Source organism: Amblyomma americanum, chromosome 6 (genome assembly GCF_052857255.1).
Source record: "Amblyomma americanum isolate KBUSLIRL-KWMA chromosome 6, ASM5285725v1, whole genome shotgun sequence".
NCBI classification, from domain to species: domain Eukaryota; kingdom Metazoa; phylum Arthropoda; class Arachnida; order Ixodida; family Ixodidae; genus Amblyomma; species Amblyomma americanum.
This window is the reverse complement of record NC_135502.1, coordinates 72,663,063-72,685,346: the sequence shown is the minus strand read 5'-3', so window position 1 is coordinate 72,685,346 and position 22,284 is coordinate 72,663,063. Positions and strand designations below refer to the sequence as shown.

Below are 22,284 nucleotides of genomic sequence, written 5' to 3'. Positions count from 1 at the left end.
CAATGCCTATATATTGCTCTATAGAAGTCCTAGGTATCGAACTCTGGTATTCATTAGTGTACTTCCTTTCGCCTCAGTCATTCAAGACTGTATTTTGTATCAAGCGCCGCGTTTTCTGCCAAGCAGTGAATAATAAAAAAATAGCGGTTATCGCAGTGCTTGAATGTGCCCAAAGTGTGAAGCGCAGACGAGAAATATTTTATCAAACATAGAGCGCGGAGGGTTGGGAGCGTCTGCATAGTCGGGATTTCAAATTTCGACGACTGGCGGCGCACCGGGCCAGCTTACGCACATTCCGACGTTTCCCAATGCGAATTCGAAGTTTTGATGTGCCCTCAGTCTGTAGCCCGGGATTGCCTTCGGTATCGTGGCGTTCATCTTACAGACGCGCTTTTATGCACAAAAAAAAAACTGGTTACAGTTCTGGGTACCGTCATTTCCGAATGAAACACTCTATGTCTGTCCGAACCCATTTCTGAGCGTAGCCTGAAAGCATCCTATGCGATTGAAAATTTTGTCGAATTACACGTAGAACTATTTGTTACATATGAAGTTCTGGGACGTTAAACTTCCGCATGATAAAAATCTCACGCTCTGTTCGGTCTAACTGCTGTCTCAGTTTTTTTTTGTTTTTTTTTGTTTATGAATCGGAGCTCTCAAGAATTTTATCGCAACATTCTTTCGGTATTTTGCATGCACAGAGCCTGACAAAACTGTCACCATTTCAATGGCTACAGCTGCTCCTTGGCTACGACTGCATGAGATTCTGCGCAAAATACGTGTCTCTGGAGGGCTATTTCTTTTTCTTTACTCTTGTTAGTGACTCTTTCCAAACTAGTGTCGTGCCTTTTTAAACGCCTTTTCGTGCTCCTGTAGCGTGACACACACACACACACACACACACACACACACACACACACACACACACACACACACACACACACACACACACACACACACACACACACACACACACACACACACACACACACACACACACACACACACACACACACACACACACACACACACACACACACACACACACACACACACACACACACACACACACACACACACACACACACACACACACACACACACACACACACACACACACACACACACACACACACACACACACACACACACACACACACACACACACACACACACACACAAAATACTCCACATATTTTCGCTACGCGAAATACTGTTGGAATACTGATAGTAAAGTTTTATTTCGCAATGTGATACTTATGTGATAATTTGTGATGATCATGATGTGATTATTTATTTCTGTAATGTGATACGGAATGCACCATGCTGAATAACAACAGATAAATCAGCTTGACGTCGACAAAATATTTACTGGTTGAATCGTTTATGAACTCGTCATATTTGGAGAGAGGAATAAAGTAACAGTCACCGAAACCAAGGTGCATAGAGGAATGCTTTTAATTTTTTTAGGGTGTAGTGCTGATTGGTGGGATAATAATTATTATCCTATCAATCAGCACTACACCCTAAAAAATTAAAAGGATTTAATTATTATCCCACCGATCAGCACTACAGCCTAAAAAAAATTAAAAACATTCCGCTATGCACCTTGGTTTCGGTGACTGTTAGCTCCCTTCATAAGTTTGTCAAAAACGAGCTCCTCATTTCCTTTGCCTCCTCTGCTAATATATATATATATATATATATATATATATATATATATATATATATATATATATATATATATATATATATATATATATATATATATATATATATATATATATATATATATATATATATCGTCGCTCGCAAAGCTTTTGACTGCAAGCTTTTGCAACGGACGGTACATGTACTTCTGGCACCTTCGTTCATAATAGTGCATGTATGTTACGAAAAGGAATTTTCTCCTAAACAGCCGAAGACAGCAAGAAGGAGGCTCGAGTTCCAGACATCGCTTCCTCTCAAAAAGTTAGTGCACTAGATTCGGTATGGTTAATTTTTAATTTCCTAGAAATTAGGGTGAAAGAAACGCTGATCACGTAATTTCTCCTTCGCGCAACATCTTCAATACAAGGTCATTGAAAAGCCCGTGCGCCGAACTGGTCGCGCGAAATAAATCGTCCCACGAGGGTACACGGCGGCGGCGTCTCTTCTTATAGTCGTTTTGTCCGCGCCGTGTCAGAGCGCGTGCGAACGAGCCCTACGCACGACGTGAGAACGCGACACACGCCAGGTCTCGCGGAACGCGCGATTCGTTCGGCGCGCGCAGCGAGCGGACATCCTTTCAGTGCCTGGCAAGTTCGCTACAGGGAATCGCGGCTGGTGACGCGTATACTTCGTCGGGCTCTGTGCGAACTCGCGTGTAAACCAACGCTCGGCTGCCTTCTTGTCGCTGTCACGTATCCAGGCCAGTGCTGCTACACACACGGGCGCCAGTTCTCGCGCGCTTTGTGAGAACGCGTCTCGCCTTCTCACGGAACAGCTCTGAACAGCTCTGCCGTCTTGCTGTTCGCCCGGAAGCGATAGCGTTACACTCGTATGCATATCGTGTCTCCTCTCGTATCTCCCGCCCCCCCCCCCCCCTCCCCCACCATCTCTGTGTTCCTAGCTAGATGCTTTGTCTCGAGCGAACGGGACCTGGTTTTCAGCCCCGTTTTCAGCAGAGCACCCCGCCCCCCTCCCAACGGCTCCCCTCCCCCACTTCCTCAACCTCCTTGCAAAGCCCTCACTTCGCTCCCAAACTCATTCTCCTGCCCCTTTATTGCTTTGGTTGTTTTGTTTAGGTCTTTGTTTACGTTGTTTTCGAAACAAAACGTCCGCACTGCCGCATTTCGAAGCTAAAGTGTCCTGTTACCTCCCCCGCCTCCCCACCCACCTCCCGTGTTGTATACACGCGTCGACCTATCCATTTTTCAATAATCGCTTATCGTTCGCCTGTTCATGCTTTGTTTTTTTTTGTTTTTTCTTAGTCGGCTTCGCGCGATTGCGTCGCGATAATAAATGGCAGGGACTCGTGAGATATATCGTTCCGAAACTCCCATGATGAGCGGATGAGCATCGTGCTGGGGGATGGCGGGTCCTCCATTTGGTCGGCGTATAGGATGGAAACTAAAACGAAGCGCTGGATTTAGCTCTTTCTTTATATATATATAGACGCCATTCGTTTCATCTGAGGGATACGCGGAGCTTGGGCGTAGGAACGGGATTGGTTGCGGATCCGAACCCCGGAATTTCGGACGGATTCGAAGTTTCGTAAGCGCTCGTGGTTCAGGTAAGACCTATTCATTAGCGACTCGCAAATGGATCACGAAGCCTACGATAAGCCAGCGGAGAAAAATTGCTTGCTCATCGCCTTTAGTCTTGAAATTATTAATCTGCCATGATGCGGGCTTACATCAGGTTCACAGCGTGGCCTCAGAAAACTAGGCGCACTGATCTAGTAGGGTTTCGAAGTTAGGTATTTGATTTGTCCCTAGTTGGTTCTCATTTGTAGTTAACTGGGCTAGTTAGCAAAGATGGGTCGCGCGCAAGCAAGCCATTAATTCTATTTACAGAGAAAAGAAAGAATCTCATTTTACTCTACTAATTTACTAATTTGAAGATGTGAGAGGAATACGCTAGACAGCTTAACTAGCTCCGAAGAGCGCAGTATCGAAAAACTAGTCAGAAAGATCAGCAAGCGTGAAAGCAGATTGCGTATATTTAGTGGCATATTCATTTATTTATTATAATTTTTATTCTTCTTCAATTATAATTTTGTACTGTGTAAGAGCGCACCTCAAGAAAAAAAAAAGCTATTCACACCTAATCGTCCTGTGTCATCTCCCGCTTACATCCGACCTGTTTTTAGCTCTAGTACAACAATGCGAGAAGAGCGGTAATCTTAACATTGGTAAAGAGTGTCACCTGTCAAAAATCATGGCTGTGGATATTCCGGGATGTGCAAGCTAGCTTAATGCGGAGACGTTCTGACCGGCTGACCGTAAGAATGGCAGAATGTTTGTGATGTTCCAAAATAGATTCCCAAGATCTGCCTCAGGGACGTGATATAGTTTATGCGTATAGGTTTAACACGTTCCATGCATTATTCAACATGCCGCATGTCTGATCGAAGCAGGTTCTGAGCCTAAGCTGCGGCAACTTTGCGAGCTAGCCCACACCGCCTCGGTTTAGGCACAACGTTGAAGTTTGTCTCTGTTCCCGTGGCTACCCTCTTTCAGCCGGTGACCTTTATCGAAGACTTTTATTCAGGCTTAAAAAAAAAAAAACCAAAATTTTCCTTAGCAAAGTTCACATTTATCCTTCGCCTCAGCGACGTCCCGCGACGCTCTCGCGCGCCAACTTATTGAATGAACTTATTAATTTATATAACTAAGCTTCTTAGAGAAGAGCCGCGTGCGTTTCACGCCCCGTAATGACCTCAGCTATGGCTGCTGGGCATTAACAAGGATTCCATCCAGCCCGCGCGCTCTCCTCCCTTCGGGCTCTCCGCTCCGTGGCCGCGGTGCTCGCGAAGCGCGCTCGCGACGCTGATCCTGAAGTACGCGAGCGCGACCTGCGCGCTAATGCACGCGACAGCCGGCGGCGGACGGCGGCGCACGCATAATCCGAAGCCGAGCCGCCACTCGGAGGAGCGGGCACGCGCCGAGTTTCTCCCCCCGGGGGAAACGGGTGCCCCTCACGTCGGACGCATCCGCGCGCGTTCCTCAGAAGAAAACTTGGAGTGCCCGCCGTAATCTAGTACGTCAGGAGCAGGTGCCGCTGGCGCGACGCTGGCAACAAGCGCTGTGCGGCTGGAATGGGAGGAGGGGGGGGGGGGGGAGGGTACACCAATTGATTTGGTAGGTTGCCCCTGCAGCAGCGACTCGGCCACTGTAAACTGGTGTGCCTGTTCCAGAAGTAGACGGAGCGTCAGCGTGCCAGCATCAGTAACAGCAGTGTCATAACTATAGTTTGGATTTTGATAGTGAAGAGGAGTGTAGTAATGGGTGACGCGAAAGAAACAGATATTGGAAACTTTTAGAGAATACAAAAAAAAACAGAAAAAGCGCACGAGCATATAAGGTAGCCAATCTAAATCTTACTACCGGTTCGTTAGCCAGCGCACTTCGAAGCGTAACAACAATACTTGACTTGGACGACGTCGCGGCCACTGCTCAGGAGAAGAACCTACCATGCCGACTTCTACTAAAAGGCTAATAATGTACTGCACACAGACGGAAACTGCTTGAATTCCGTTCTCGGTCAGTGCGCCACATTCTACGTTCCTGGGTGAGAGCAATCTGCATCGGCCTCGGTTGCGGACAAGGTATACCTCCATCTGGTTCCAAAATGTCAGCTATGACATCAAAAGTCACCCTTTGCAGTAGTATAGTTACAAGACTAGTTGCTCTCGCACTAGCATAGCTGCAGCCGTCGCAGCTCTGCAGTACTTCTAAATGCGGTTATTCAAGGCAAGAGCTGCTGGCACACAGTTGTCGCCGGTACCAGGTGTTACTGCGTCTCATGCGCAGAAACAATCTCACGCCCGCGCATTTGGCGCCATGCAACTACGTTAAGCGTAACGAACTGGCAGTCTGTTGGTTAAAATGTTCACTTTTTGTCGACATCTAGCACCTCCGTTCTGCATGCCGCCACGATACGAGTTCATGCACTTACTCATCGGGCTATTCGCGCGGGAATCAAACATAGGCGTTGCGGGCTCATTTTTGTAATATACAGCATGTACCGTAAACCTGACTCATGATTGTATCATTTTTACCCCTCTGATAAACTCAAACTTGTCTGAGTTAGTAAACAAAGAAGTTTCTGTATGTGAGGTAGACTCCTTTTCTTGTTCTTTTGCCCCCCCCCCCCCCCCCCATTTTTTAAAAAAAATTTGGAATGAAGTCCGGCCTATACTGTGAGAAAACTTTCATTTCAAATTTCACGTTTGTCTAGCTTCAGTCAGTGGGAAACGTACGCAACACCTAGTTCAGAAAACTTCAATCCCGTATGCATCAACGGTCTGGGGTTACTAAAAAAACTTGCCAATAGAACATACTCTACTTCTGCTCGTAAGGTTTACAGGAGAGAGAAACTAGTTGAAGTTCTTTTTTTTTTCCATCGCTGCTTGAAAAGATTCAGCAGCGGAGACAACAAAACACATGTTATGAATAGACACACAGGGTCTCACAGTAAACTAGTGTTTCAGGCTTACTGAATAAACTCAACTAATACCCCGTGTTCCAGTGGCGTTAAAGCAAGCAGCGAGATATAGCACCAAGTTACTTTTTTTGTTGATCACATCAGCAGTGAAAGCGAAGTCCGGTGATGAAAAACGGTAATCGATCGGCAAAATAACCCAAAGAAAGAATATACCCCATTATAAACCCTAATGAGCAGCCTTGTTAGGCACGATAGTTCAGTGGTATCAACCTCGAGTGTTGAGTAACAGGCTCTCGCTTGCGCAGCTGTGATGCTCTCACAGCCTTCTTTCCTTAACTCTTCTTCCTTCTTTCCCTCTCGCCTTACAGCCTGTTGGCATGCTAGAGCAAAGTCCACAAGTTCGTGCCCCCTCTGTCTCTGCATGTATAATGAATTGTTAATGTTCGCTTTGCTTGAAGCTACCTTCGCTTTACTTTCTACTCGCAATATTTTTGCTCTCACCTGGCTGGAGGCAGCAATTATATATTCTGTTCAGTAGTTAGCAACGCTCGAAGGCAGTTTTCCAGTTAACCGAGGCGTCCTCGTTTAAAGTAACGCGAGCAGTCATGCGTTGCCAAATTTGCGTAATCGCGGAGGAACTTGCTGCAACGCGCTCGGGCCCAGCGTTCCCTTCGTTAAGGGTGGCGTGCCACCTCCTTGCAACTCTAAACCCCGGCGTGTGCACTCTTAAGGTGCATAACGTGAGCGTGATCATTAGGCGTGAAGGGTAGAGTAGCAGTCTTGTGTAGGTAAGCCGATCATCACTCTTTGCCTGGTCGGCGTGTCGCAACGATGGGGAAAACCTCTGCCCGTCGCCTTCCCGACGCGTGCAGTGGCCTCTATAGTTGTTTTCACTGTGACGAGGCCTAGCCACGTTTCAGTCGAGTTCTTGCAGAGCTGCATCGACGTTAACTCCGCCACCGGTCCCCATAAAATGAAAAAAGCATGCACTACAGGGGAGTAGAAGTTTCGACCTGTCATGTCGCAATTATTTTGCTCAGTGGTGTTGTCTGCGGTGAAGTGCGATGACGTCTATTACAGGTTCTGACAAGGTCACCAAAAAGTGACTTCACACTCAACTAATCATACTCTGCGCGAAGATGCAAGCGATGCTTTACGCTGCAAAAGAGAGGCAATGACGACGGAGAGAGCAAGTGAGAGCGTTTTTGCAGTCAGTGTGGTCGTGTGGAGGTTTTTATGCTAAAGGACAATTTCACTGAAGTCGCACTATCATGAATCGCCCTGGTTGAGAATAGTAGATCTCTTGAGCGAGCTGTTCATATATGGACGCGGTGACTTTTATTCACACTGCCTGACCACCATCCTTAATGTTTGGCTTCGGTTTACTTCCTGTAACAGTGTACAGCTAACTCAGAGAGTGGATACATGCTTTATTCATGCAGTATATAGTTGCGGCAGTGTGAGTTTGTTTACGCCGACAAGATATGGTTGCTGGCTGTTTAATTACTGTGCAGCAAACCAGCAGAAGAGAGAACCCGTGCCAGATCGTTTATAATGTCCCAGCCGGCACTGAGGCACAGGCGTGAAACTGCGCGTAGCAGACAAGAGGCGATAAAGGGCTAACTGCAGCGCTATCATCGTTAGTGTCATTTTGTCTTTCGCCTGCAGACTGTTTTAGCGCCGACAGCTAAACGCGGCTTGTTTATCACCAGCAACAAGCAGACTCGATTTCCTCGTAACTCGCGTTACTGCCATCATATTTTTATACTATCTGTATTGCACATGAGAGGATAAGGAAGTAAATGATGGCACCAGAAATATTTAACGATAAACCAAGCACGATTACTGTCACTTTTGCGGAGCTTCCTTGCTCTGCGGGCGTTTTAAGCGCTGACAAATTTTGGTAGAAAATTTCTTCGCATATGTTTGAAGGTCCTGCCGAAATGAAGAGTATGCGCCTCATAAACAACGACATTATCTTTTGGATCTTGCCTCGAATGCAAAGTTATTAGTTCAGTGCGGTTTCACGTCAGAGGGAATTGGCTCGCTTTGGAGCGTCCCGCAACACACAGGTTTTGAAGACAGGAAATAAAGAAGGTATTGTGGTTATGTAGAACGATACTTGCTTTATTCATCAAAATTTTAAATGAATAATGAAGAAAACAAAAGACGAGAATGCAGGGAGGAGCGGGAAAGTAGCGAGTGTTGAGGCGGGGTTAAGTTTGCAGGAAATTACAGCTACACTTAGTTGTAATCTGAAGGATTAACCGGAGCACATTCCATCCTGCTTCTCTCCTGCATTAAGTATACCGTTACAGGAAAAACAAGCGGGCTTACTCGTCAGTCTTTGAGCGTGGCCGCTGCAGCCTAATGAGTTTTTGAGCATGAGTGAAGGAGCTTCCCGGATAATCTTGCCTGGTGATTTGTTCCTACGCCTTTTCTTGGCCTAGATGTTAGTTTGTTGCATCAGATTAAGAAACGCAGGCGGACTTGCGCCCAACTTCCTCGAGTTTTTCCTCGCTAGAATGAATAGCTAAGTAGTTAACGAGCTGCGCTCATGCACTAGATTGACTAAACCGAAACTTGAGCAGATCTTTGCGCACACAGCGGGCACTGTACGTCGCTATTTTAAAACTTAGACTTAAAGCGGTGCACAGCTCACCTAGGCACGTCATAAGAAAAAAATTACCCTCAGGGCATGCACTTAATGAATATTTTAATTTTTTTAAAGCAACAAATATCAGCTATCGGGCAGACGTAGCGACAAAGTATGCGCAAGAGAGACGTCATTAGATGCTCTGAGAATTGGTACTGAATGCTACGTTTTGATAGGTTTCTTGTAAAGGACCGAAAGTACGGTTCTATTCACAACAAGTAATGATTGCTAGAAGGCAGCAGATCATTAAATGTGCTTAGAAAAGGCCACGCCTGCACCGTGAATGGCGTCTGTGCGCACTGCATTTTACGCCTCACGTGCCACACTGAACGACCTAACTAAAACATTGCAAACAGTTATATAGAATATGTTTCTTGTTCACCTAAAACAGCGTTCACTGCGCAGTGAGTGGCAAAGATATATAAACCATTCGTGCCAAGCGGTGCGATGAAATGACACCTACAAATCCACTCACAATAGCCCGGTTAGTGAACAACACGATAAACAAAACACACCGTTGTTTCTATAGGTTTGTTGCTGTTGATTCATCGACAGTGCGTGTCAGTTTATCGCTCGATGTACACCGGCGAGACACACTCTTCCGTCACAAAGTTGTGTTACACAGTCTATACAAGCCCTCTCTCGCTTCTTGGGGCGCCGAAGAAAATATCACGGGCGGCTGAAGGGGGCCGAAGAACAGCGTAATAAAGAAGGAGAAATGTAATAGCCTAAAAGGGAGGCAAGCCGAGTGCAGAATAAGGGAGATGGAAGAGGGTATACTCGCCCTAAACGCCTTCCGCGGTCGTGTTCCTTAGCGCCACCGCAGAGGCGCCAGGGCTTCGCGGGCTGCCGGCCGGTGATCGCTCACGGCTATCGCCAATGATGCGCCAACGGCCTGTCGCAAAATAGACGACGCAAGCAAACACCACGACGACGCTAGCGCCGGCGGCGTCGTCGGGGAATCCTGCGGCGGCGAGAAATATCGCCGCGCAAACGTGAACGATTTCAACAACGCCTCTTGATGTAAGATTGATGAAGGACTCATCGACACGCCAGCCTCTGTAGTGCACAGACAGGGGAGAGAAGGAGAGAGGAGACCCGCTCTCTCCACGCCCGCTGGAAACAAAAGGGCGAGCGGTGAGGCGAGAAAAACTGAAGGCACTGAGGAAGAGGACGCCCGAGACGTGACCGCTGGCGCCTGTGAGCATTCCCACTGTGGTTTTTCCTTGTTTCGCTTGTTTCCTTCCACTCGATATCACTGCACCGTTGACTGAATATTTCCTGCGCAGACTTCAAAGAGGGAAGCGCTCCGCGGCATAGTGTGTCGCTTTCTTTTGCCCTGGAAAGAAATTTCAGGCGGGTTGTGGAAGGCGGTGGGGGGGATCTTTGTTAATAAACAAAGACCTTTTTACACGAAATATTGTGCCGCAGGCAGACTGCGCTGGCTATTGTACCGCTGCCTCGCCAGAATAATCTTCATTGAGATCCTGCTAACCTATCTGCTTTAACACGTTATTTGGCTATTTAGTGCATTGCTGTGTAAAAAGTGAAGTACTAAAAGATAAATGGATGGGGGAGGTAGGATATGCGAGTATGTTGTCTATTTATCAAGACATTTTTTAGATCCTCAGACTTCAGGCTTATTTAATTCAGAAAACCGTTAGTTTTAGCTCTGACATTTCAATATTATTAAGGAAGATATCACAACGGACGTTAACAGATGCGTTAAAGAAAGTGTCTGCACCCAGAAAAAAATGTTTAGACGCCTTTTTCTTTTATTCTATTAGCTTCCTGTAGACGAACACTCGGAAAGTTTCTCTCGCTTTGATCTATACGTAAGAAAAAATATTTGATAAACCTTCTTTCTCTTTTTCTCCGCCTAGTTAAAAAGCTGAAGAACGGGAAACAAATACATTTGCAGGCAGAGAGTTTGTTTTCATCACGTGTATGCGTCTTTCTTGCTTTTACGTAAAAAAAAAAACAGAGCTCGGCATGTTTTGGCTCCCTCGTTTTCAGCCGTTTCTTTTATTTACATTTCATGTAGCTTGGCGGCGGAGACGTGTCTTCCAGTTTCCAATTTTCTGCGACAAAGTCCGGGAGAAGCCCAGGTTAAGAAGAAGCATCCATGCAAGCCTTTCAATCACTCCGCTGTTGACGCTCTGGATTTATCCGTGGACTAGTCTCGGCGGATCCATTCTTTGCTTTCTTTCTCTCTATCGAAACGCTTAGAGCCTTCAAAGTCTCTTCGTAAGGAAAAAAAAAGCAAAATAAATGCAGTAGTGGATAGTGAATAAAGCGAGAGAACCTCTAGAAGCAGCGCGCCTTTCGGGCGGCATCAGGAGGCATGCAGTAGCATTCGAAGACAAGGAGCTGGCACCTCCCTCCTATTGCATTTCGGAAAGAAAGAAAGAAAGAAAGAAAGAAAGAAAGAAAGAAAGAAAGAAAGAAAGAAAGAAAGAAAGAAAGAAAGAAAGAAGGAAAGAAAGAAAGAAAGAAAGAAAGAAAGAAGTCCTTTAGAGAAATTGGCATAAAGTCAGGTAGCGCAGGAAAAACGCCGGGATGCCGCGTCCTGTGCGCCGTGCAGTGTTTTGTTGGGATACCAGGAGCTGACAGACAGATACAACGAAAGAAAAACCAGAAAAAAGTGAAAGTTCCGGACTCTCATATAACGCTCTCACGGTGAAAGGGCGAATCTAGACCTCGGCGTGCCAGATGAGGAAGGCCTCCAGCACTCGACCAGCTTTTGTGTACGCCTACCTGGCTCAGTACTACATCGAATTAGCAGCGGGCTGCGAAGCCTGAAAGCCACCGCGTGAGAGAAATGGCAGCGCTGACATGGGCTGAGCAGCTCTATTAGATATTTTAATAGGCAGGACGAAGTTACGACTACTGCACTGTTTATTAGTTTATTTATTTTGCTCTCAGGGCATGCGGAATTAAAGCGGGAAGTGGCTATTGAATCAACAAAAACAGTGAAGAATAAAAAAAAAGCAATGCAGGCAATCCAATTATCTAACTTAAATTCCTTTCCCAACCCAACTCAATCGAATGTTCCCTTCCTTTTGAATCTACGCATACAGTGTTATCTAATGCGCTTCGAAAATGGTGGATGCCTTCAACGCTGGCAGTCGGAGGTGGCTACGCTCCTTAGTTGTTCGGGGGAATGAAGGAGTATATATAACTTCATGTTTTTTTGTCTTGCCTGGGGTGGTTTCAAACTTGTGTGCGCAGTCCAGTCGAGATGATATGTACGAAGGCGGAGGAATGAGGAAGGCACGAATATTGGAAGAAATATGAAAGACGGGCTTAACATGCGTTTCATTGACGATATGCTGGCAGCATGGTGGCAGTTATGCCGATCAATCGCCCAGAGTTATTCCGAACAAATTCGAGGGCGTTAGTTTGGCTGGCACAGATGGGGTCCCAGATGGATGCTGCGTACTGTAGCTTGTTGCCGTCGCGAATATATGAACGGCGGATATACTAATTAACAATTATAACAGGGCAAGGTTGTAATGTTACATGGTATTGTTATATGACTTGGACAAAAACGCGTGGCACTTGTCGTAGCACCACCCGTTTTCTCTGTTCTCTGGCGTTGTTAACCACGCAATACCTCAGAGCTGCAGCTAGCATAGCTTGCATAGAACGAGCTTGCTACCTCGCGTGCGCGCCAAAAGCATCAACACTGTCATCTCTTTTTCTCCTTTTGGCAGGGGCTGTTGGGCGGTGACTGACGCTAGCCCAAATTTGTAAACCACAAGCTAGTGGGAAAGGGAGGGGAAAGGGTGGGGGTAATATGAAACTGGAGCTTGGGTAGAGCAAGCCAGTGCACGCAACTGCTAAGGCCAGCAGTAAAATAGGAGGAAACGGCAATGCACCAAGCAGTAGGAAAGTTGGAGAGGCGACGCGAACCAACGAGAGCACCGAGGCGCGGGTAAGGGCGTACTCAGCGAGTGTGTTCCCTGCACCACGCCACGCTTTGTACTGTAGGGCCAGTTTGGGAGGACTGGAGGTAGTTGGCATGTGGAGGCAATTCTTCTTCGGGTGCCTGTTCTGAGATGCGCGCATGGCTGGACGAAAGCGCCCACCGCGCTCTACAGGGGTGGAGGCGCAGAAAAGAAAGAAACAAGAAAAAGGAAAGGAAGGCAGGGAGGGAGGGAGGCAGGGAGGGAGAGTGTGCAGGCGCCCGCGGGAAGCGACGCAGCGTGGGCGGTGGACCGGCGGACGGACGGACGGACGGACGCCTCATCCGCAGCTTTGGCGCGGCGGCTTGCGCGTCCATCGATCGCGTCGGCCCGGGCCACGCCGCCGGTACGAGGAAGCACGCTTGGACCGAATTCGAAGAGGCTTCCGTTTTCCGCCTCGTCTTCCCCTTTTTGCTCTCTCTCTCGCTCCTCCCGTTCGCAAGTTTCTTCTCCACTTAGGGAAGGTCGCCCCTTGAAGCGCTCTCCTCACTTCCCTGTTGTTCCTGCGCCTTCCTTACAAATGTCAGCAATGGCTTAGTGTCGGTGCCTCATCGAGATCGTAAACACCAAAAGGAACCAGGCGGGATGCATCTGCTTGACGTTACGGCCTCATGTATGCGTCTATTGTTTACGCGTATTTTGCTCGAACATTGCCGAGCCGCGGCGTTCGTTTGTAGAGCTTTATTTGCAGGGAACTGTTGTATTGTGAGGTCTTCATACAGGTGAGGAAGGTGCTCGTGACACCACAAAACGCATGCACCACGATTGTGGCAGAACTTTTTTTTTTTCAGCCGCCGTGATGAAAAATGCCCCAGCTAGAGCGCATACGGTGTCATGCACGTGTGCAGTCGCAAAATAATACGGACCATAAGGACTCCCCTCCCGTTTCGTAATGAAGATAGAAAAGCAAGGCCACAAACGTAATTTACTTTCACAGGTACGAAACACTCGTCAGGTTTCACTAGGTAACGCGCCAGAATGGTATGAACTCTGAAGCGCAATGTGTATTATGCCATCCGGAACCGCAAAATTTAGGAACCCATATCTGTGTGCCACATACATTAAAAATTGAGGTGCAGAACACTGCGGTCGGTTGCGTTATTCCAATCGCGCGTTCTTGCCTCAGTTTGCTCTATTAAGTCTGTTCGTTTAGCACATCATCGTCAGCCTGATTACGCCCACTGCGGGCCAAAGGCCTCTTCCGTGTCTCTCCAATTAACCCTGTCCTCATTTAGCACAACCGCATAATAAGTACATCAGCTAAAACTGGCCTTGGAGTATATCTGAAAGAGCATTCCTGGCGCGTACAGGCATTTCGTTGTGATACGACATATTATAAAACATTTCGATTGTTACACTCGTTGTTGTGCTCATTAAAAAAATTATCACAGAGAGGACATTAAAATACAAATAAAACTGATTTTGCGAAACTGTAATTTTATTTCTTTCAGTTCGAATACCACGTGACGAGAGAAACAAATGCGGCCGCCGCGGCTGGCATTGAACACGGGCCCTCCGGCTCAGTCGCCGAGCGCACTAACCACTGAGGCACCGCGGCGGGTACATAATTTACAATAAAGGCGAAAGATAGCGAAAGGAAGATTGAGGGAGAAAAGAAAAAAAAAAGAAGTGCAGAGGTTAACCAGGGTTATTAAACTTGTAATACTGCATCATCTTCCCGGCGGCGGTATTGCTGCAGCGACTCAATTAAAACGACGGCAATAAATGTTTATTTTCATGCCTTAAATCATGCGTGAGGCGAAAACGATCGATATTTCTAGTCCGTTAAGCCGCAGGGTTATACTGTTATAGATTATAATGCATCCCAGACGCTCGATTAAAGTTTGCCTGATAAAGCGCGTACTTAACTACAACTAGCTTTCCTTGCTCCTTTCAACGCACACCAACCACGCGTGTTTTGGAACAGGTTATGGAAATTTAGTAGTTGCTTCACGCCGATACTGCTCGCCAACATTGAATGGAACTCGACACTTACTTTCACAGGCTGAGGAAGCGCCCACTGAACGAGACTGCTTTTGGTTTTAGTGAGACACAAGCCTGCGAAATGATAACCGGGATTAAACTTTATAAAGGTTATCTTTCACTTTTGTAATTTATTATGCTGCTTCTAAGCTATTTCTTACGGCTGCAAACTGAAAAATAACCGAAATCGATGAACTGGAAGGATTATCAAGCGATTAGCGGTGATCCAGCGCTCATCAAAAGAATCAATTACTCCCGCGGTCGCAGTGGTCGTTGAAAATACGAGAGAGGCTCTCCTTTGACCGTTTCATATCCTCTTTTTTATGTTAAAAAAAGGAAGTACTAGAAGTAATGAACGCGCGCGATCGCTTAACATAATGAGCAATGGTGATGCTATCACATTCAATTCCCGTTTCTGGGGAGGTGGCCGGGGGGCGGGGGGCGGGTGAGGAGGGTGCTGTTTTTCTTCAGCATTGTGCATCAGTGCTATTTGCAATGCATACCATGTTCATCGATGCACTCTGCGCGAGAGATTATGCGTGCCGGAATCGTACGATAACGCGGAAATAATTTTCTTCCTTAGCCGCCTTCGCAACTCATTTGGTTGCTGGTTAGTTAGTGGACAGCAGGAGAATAGATTAGGGTGTAGCTGGCCCAAAATAACTGATAGTTCCTGCGCGCTACTTCAGGAAAAGGCGCACATCTTTTATAAATATGTGCGCTTATCTCGCTTTCAGCAGAGAGCAAGACCCATGTGTATAAAAGGGGTCGCATTTGACTAATCTCACCTGGCGCCAGTTTGCCCCCTTGCAGTCGTGAGTGATATCACAGGGAACACTCTGCATAAAACTGCAAATTCTGTGGTTATCTCTCCGCTTAATTTGAGAACTTAGTTTAGATATTACATGCCAAGACGAAAACTAGTTAGAAAACAGAAAAATAAACAGCGCTTGCTCACGCATATTTATGGCGCAATCAATAAACGAATGCCCAAACTTTGTTCCCTCTCCTGTTGCTCACGACTGTGCGTGAAGAATTCCTTGGAAACAAATATGCGCAAGGAAGGAATTCATGCGCAATTATGCACGCGCAGCACGAAACCGCGAGGCATCGAAAACAATCCTGTCTTGCTCCTAACAGCCGGAAAACGGTTGACAGCGTAGAGCAACAGACTGCGAACGCCAAAAGAATACAAAAGACAAGAAGAAAAAAAAGAAAAAATTTGTGACGCCGACGTGTTTCGCAGTCGCAAGAAAACAGTCCTAAGGAGGGCGGGGGTGATAAAAACTGCTGCCATTATACCCGTCTGTTTAGCAGCCCATTCTCCGAAGAACTAACACTGAAAAGAACCCCGAAGCCCCATGCACCACAGAGCGAAGAGCGAGCAAGGAAAAGAAAAAAATTCGGAGAGAAAGAGGAGGTGAAGAAACAAAGAAGGAGAGAGGGAGCCGATAGCGGAGCCGCGTTCTTCATTGCTTCTCAATCACACTTCTTTCTTCCCGGTCTCGCTGTCAGTTTGAAGTTTTCTCGCACATAAATCACGACACGGAAAGCCGAGTTTTATGGCCAGTGAGACCAAGACGCCGGCTGCGGCGCCTCTGCGCCCAGAGCTGGGGAAGAGGAGGGGGCGGGGGGAAGGGGGGGGGGGGGGGGTTGCGTTTGCGCTAACGCGGCCGAAGGAAGCACCAACAGCTCCCAGAAAACTGGGCAAAAAAGAGATAAAGAAATGAGCGCAGCGCGAAGAGCTACGCGAACATTGCCGGGCATCATGGAAAGCGTGAAGCGTTTGCTCCGAGTTGTGAGATCTAAAAACGACAATAAAAGAGATATCGCTGCTGGCCTGTGTAGTAGAAAAATGAACAAAAAAAAAAGACAAACCGGAATGGACGCGCGCTAGCAACAACAGGCCGAGCATCAATAAACAAACATTTATGTCGCTGGAATTGCCGTTATTTTTTTGTCCTACTTCAGCTTTGCATTCGTTTCGATCTTTTCACGTCTTTTCGTTAACTTCCTGCGCCTCTTCTGCGTTCTAGAAGAAGCGGGAGCGTTCCCCATGTTTTCCAACTTTTCATTTTTTTTTTACGTCCACGAGCAGCGCTGGCCTCAACAGCGTTGGTGACTTTGAAGCTGGGAGCACTTCCGCAGTGCTGTGACCGAGAGTAGAAAAAAAAGGAAAAGAAAGGAACAGCGTCCGGGACAACTAGCGTGTCCGCGTGCACCCTAATCTTTGAACGGTCTCTTGAGCGAAATTTCATTTGCGGAAGCGCTGGCCCCCGTTTTCTTTCACGCAGCAGCCTTACAGATATCACTCGCGTATTCGTTTTTCGTGTCCAGCGGGAGTGACTCAGACGTTTGACTTTAGCTACCGGAAAGGGACGGCAGAAGCGATAGTACGAAGGAGAAGAAAGAGAGCGCTGGCTTTGCTTCATGCGAGTGCGAACGAAACCTTGAAAGCAAGAAAGTGTGAAGGAGGTAGCGAAGGATGCAAGCTTACCAATCTACCCTAGCGAGATTTATGTACAGGTTTCGTCAAAAGTTTCCAGGCCAAAGGGTCTGCTTTTGATCTGTTCAGTGGGGCATTCACGACGCACCCTAAGCTCAGAATATTGCGAGGGTGTAGAGGAGCCTATCCCTCACCCATGAAGAGCTTGGTAGCTCCATAGGTGCGGTACGCTCCCTTCCACCGTGCTCCCCACTACGCTCCTCAAAAGCAGACCCCGTGGCCTCGGAACTTTTGACCAACCCTGCTGCTGTATCCCGCTTAAGTATCAGTTTTGTTTTCTCTACGCAACGTACTATCACCATCAGCACTTCCCTCGCTTCTCTTTAAACGCTTCGTTCGAGAGCCGTGCCCTCGGTGGGACCGCGAATGTAACTGTGAAAAATGGACAAAAGACAATCACTACATCGACAAATTTTGTGGATTTCACAAAGAAACGTGCCGGCACTACTTCCTTTAACTTTATCCTACACCTCCATCTCTCTCTCTAAACTTGAGCCTTGTGGCGCACTTAAGAAAAAAAAAAATTCTTTCCCGGAAATGAATAATTACGCTGCGGTGCAGTCCGCGCCGGTTCATTCCGTGCATCCCGATTCCGGACCACACCTGGTGTTTTACGTCGCCAGTTGAATACCAAGTATGCAGTGAAATTACACAGTCAACGTCGTCTATGGGATGACTTCGCAAAGACGCCAGCGACAACGAGTGACACGAACAATCAAACTGAGGAAACGAGAAGGCGTGGTTGGAAAGCTTCGCCGACTAAACTACTCGGAGAGATCCAACAACTTCTTGCAGGCAACAGTTTTGAGATTTAAAAAAAAAAAGGTCAACCGATAAGACGCGATATTTTCAACTCATGGAGGTGTCTCCCCTAGAAAGTCCAGCGCGTTTTATTTGTTTCATTTTTCTCTTGGTGTGCGCGCAAACTGTAGTCAAGATAAGGATAAAAAACTTCAAATGCCTATTGGCGTCGTTGTGAATGTGCTGTAGCCGTGCTACGGCGTGTCTGACAGCGCGCTTCTCTGTCTCCCGTTGTTGTTTCAGGAGTCCACTGCCAGCAGCAGAGCTTCCGCGTCCGACCGCAGCCCGTGGAGGTGATCGAAGGACACACGGTGGAGCTCAAGTGCGAAGTGGCCAACCAAGCCGGGGCCGTGCAGTGGAGCAAAGATGGATTCGTGCTCGGTGAGTTTGTTTCGCTGACGAACTTAGGTTGTTCCACTGAGTGCCACTTAAAGAAGTTCAGGTAAGTCCGCCAAGATTGAGAAAGTGGACGCGCTATACAGAAGCCCGATATCAGCATGGCGTTTATGTACTGATTTGTTCTCGCTTTAGGTGTAGGCATGTGTAGGCAGACAGACAAATCAAAGCAAGGAGTGTTTTCGAATCGTCGTGGGAATTCGACGAATTAAAATGTGAAAACGCTCAGCACTGTGACATCGTGTTTGAGAGAAAAGTTCGTTGGATGTCGTCCGGCACAGTCGGCATCGAACCCACGATCTAGTACTTCGAAGCAGGATTTCACAACCTTTGAACCATCGCGGCGGGCTGGAGCTTAACAGAGAGCAAGAATGACGGCTCGGTCTGAGCCGAGGATTAATGACAGAAACCCGCTGAGTATTCATTCACGGCTGACATGCATGTACTGTACTATATGGCGCCGGTGAAAACAGCATTGAAGGAAGCCAGTGGTCTCAGCGATTGGGGTGAAAGCTGTTAGGTCGCTGTGTTGAAGTTGAGGATGGCTCCTCCCGCATGCATTTCACAGTTCAATATGTCAACACATGCTGCAGGTAAAAAAAATTATATGGATATTTTTATACCAACTTACGCGTGCCATTTGTCATTATTCCGTGCGCAGTTAATACTTCCAATATATTGAATACATTTCCATGTCTGCATGAAAGCAGAGAATAGCAACATGAGTCGGAAAGCAAGTAATGTAGCGATGCTAACTGCAGAAGCTCAGGTGCGGCGACAGATATGCAAGCACAGGTAAGGATCCGAACCCGCAACATCCTCCAGTCGCACTAGTTATTTCTACTTAGGAGCACTGGACTTGTCGCCTCGTTTCAAAATACCACAGATCAGTTTGTTGAGAAGATAGTCTCCGCGCAGGCTGTTCTTCTTTTAGTATTTCTAACTTCCATAACCTAAAAATGTGATTTAAATTTAACTGTACAGCCTGGCAGCCCGTACAGGTAAATCTCACTCTTATAGCTGTATGTGTTGTCCTTAACGCAGCCACTGCGGTCAAAATAAAACGGTCAGAATATTTTTTTTCGCATCAAACGCTCCCACAAAGTCTGCCAGACACTCTTACGGGCTCAGTGAAGGGCTACAAAAGGTGCGAGTTTGACCCCGTAATACATACACCTTTTCTTTTCCTTATGTACAGTTCTCCTTTGTAACGGTGCTCTCTGAACGGTCAGTTAGTTCATTATGCAAAGCATGTTGCGAAAGCACGTCCTTCCCGCATCTTACTTAGACGCCTCAGCTTGTTGGCACTAATCGAAAGGGGCGCAGGAGCGACCGGAGTAGAACAATGTTTAGCCATGAATATGCGGAAGAGATTCATGGCGCTGTTGAGGGAGAGGCTTCCCGCTTTCTTTGTAGAGCTTTGTCCTCACCCCACATGGTGACATTGAGAAGCACGCTGTCAATCTCGTCTTCGCTGGAAAGAGGCTTTGCCGGGAGGAAACCTGAAACAAGCTCGCTCCACCGCGGGGCAAAAGCGGCTTCCTTTCAGGGCTACAACAGAAAGCCTCCGCTCCACCCCTTCTCTTCCTTGCTCCCGTTAGGGGAGCGGCACGCTGAACTTCAGTGCTAGGTAGCCGGGAGACGAACAGTGCATCGGAGGTGTACACGCTGCTGGAACGGACGCCCTGTTATACCCACATTGAAGCGGCTCAGATCGAGGTTCACGAGTTATTCAGGAGATATGACAAGTAAGCCGCGTTTATGGCTTCGCGCTCATTTTAAAACTAAACTGTTTTTATAGTAATTCACTGCACGGGGCTTTTCGGGACAGCGGCAATTCAGTGGTAGCGGTGGTGGCTGCGTTGCGTTGCAGTATATGTGCCGTATTTATATTTTGAAACTCTTGCTAAAATCAGCTCAGCCTCAATCTTGGGCCACTGTTTGTCTGAAGGACAGCCGAGAATATCTTATCCGAGGACGAGCTCTATGCAACGGTGACAGTGTTCTGCAGACGCATGCATCCTCACCTGAACTTCGAGACGTCCGTTCCCAGAGGGACCTTATTGCGTACCGCCTTCTTGAACAGGCGCTTTCGGGGTTGGCGGTAGGGGGAGAGAGGGCATAAATCCATTAGGCCTACTTTGGGCTGGCTAATTAAGAGCGCCTGGACGAGATGAGCGCGCCCAGTCCTATTGATCACGGCAGCGGAGAGAGCGAAGGGCCCGCCGTCCAAACCCAGCCGCCGCCACCGCCTCGGGCCAGGGTCAGCGTCGGCGCCCGTAAATAACGTCGACCGCAGGTTAACCAGCCACACGCCACGTCTTGCCCGACCCTGCCGCCTCCGCCACTTCCGGTACGCTCCCGGCACAAGGTCCCTCAAGCTGCTCAGGCCTAGCGAGCCAGTGCAATCTTGCGCGCCACGCCGATAGTTCCGTGCAGCGACGTCTCCAAGCAGCGTGTGAGGACGTCGCACGAACTCCTGGCACAGAGAGCCGAAGACAAACGCTTCTATGTTTCGACTCTCTCTCCATAGTTAGCCCTCGTCTAAATGAGCTGGCCGCGTTGGTGAAGAGCAATATACACCGTTGGCGATTGGTCATTTCCACTCGTTGGCCCGAAAATCGAGGCTCTGACAGCACGCGCACCATAACGCGCTGCTGTCCGAAACGCAGCGTGCCTAGCTGTCACCTGGAAATCACCGCTTCTGTAAGCGACCGGTTCATGACACGCGAAAGGCCTCCCCGAGACAGACAGAAAGCAAAAGTGAGAACGAGTATCGCAAATCCCAGATGAGATGTGCCGCAGCCACAGATAGTCATTGGTTTGCACATCCGAATGCACATACAGGCCGCAAACGTCGCGTTTTCCGCTTCACTGCACGCAACAAGAAAAGCACGCGCATGCTGCTGCCGTCGCGCCATTTCGCGTCGTGATTCCGGGGGCGCCGCCTGCGACCGAGCGTGCAGGTAAAGCCTCGAAATCAATCTGGCGAGCAACGCAGCGGCGCTCGCGACGATTGCGCGCCTGCTCCTCCGCATCCTCTCTCCCAGCTCTTTCCTCCAGCTCTCCGCGGAGAGCACTCAGTACCAGCGGCTTCCGCCAGCGACGTTCTCTAATGAAACAATTGCGCCCGCCCGGCCGCCCGACGCACCTCCAGACGGCAAGCCGCGCAGGCGTGAGAGTCATGACCGATTACCTTTCTGCACCGTGGTCCTGGTGGTGGTGATGGTTAGTTGGGGGTAGAGGCAGAGCAGAGCGAGGCAAGATGAGGACGATGGAGAGGTGCACTCAGGAGTCAGAACCGTGTCCGGGCCCTTAAATGTGTGGTAGACTTTTGGGGCGCCACTGAAAACCAAGCGCCATAAGTTTTCAACAACCGGCGCTCTTTTTTCTTCAAAAGGAAACAAATCAGAAAGAAAATAAGACGGTAGAAGGAGGAATTCAATGAGGCGCTTAGAAGCACCCCCCAGCAACCTCCAATTATCCCTGTCTTGTGGTAGCCGCGGCTGCCCTATAGATATCCCAGCCAATTCTCCAATCACATTTCCCCTCCTACAACAACCCACGAGCACCGCAGCGGTGGCGTAGATGTAGAGTCGCGGCAAAAGAATATGGACCAAGCCTCGGCGCTCAATGTCGTCTGACGTGTTGCCTAGCGAAAAGTAATGCATTTTTTATGCACTTGCAAATAATATTTACTCTTGCCCCTGCCCAAAAAGTCAGCAAACATTCCTATTTTCGTTACGCAAAGCGACAGAAAAGTTTGAACGCGGAAGCGTGGTTCATATTATTCTGGCCGCGACTGTACGTAAATACAGCATCCG

At 48.0% G+C, this 22,284-nt stretch overlaps 1 protein-coding gene across 1 annotated transcript in view; it reads left to right on the top strand.

The window, feature by feature from the left end:
• LOC144093690 (nephrin-like) overlaps nucleotides 1-22,284 on the top strand; it is a 327,305-nt gene that overhangs the window by 209,071 nt on the left and 95,950 nt on the right. The window contains 1 exon segment of the mRNA XM_077627281.1: nucleotides 18,308-18,445. Coding sequence (XP_077483407.1) covers nucleotides 18,308-18,445 — 138 coding nt within the window.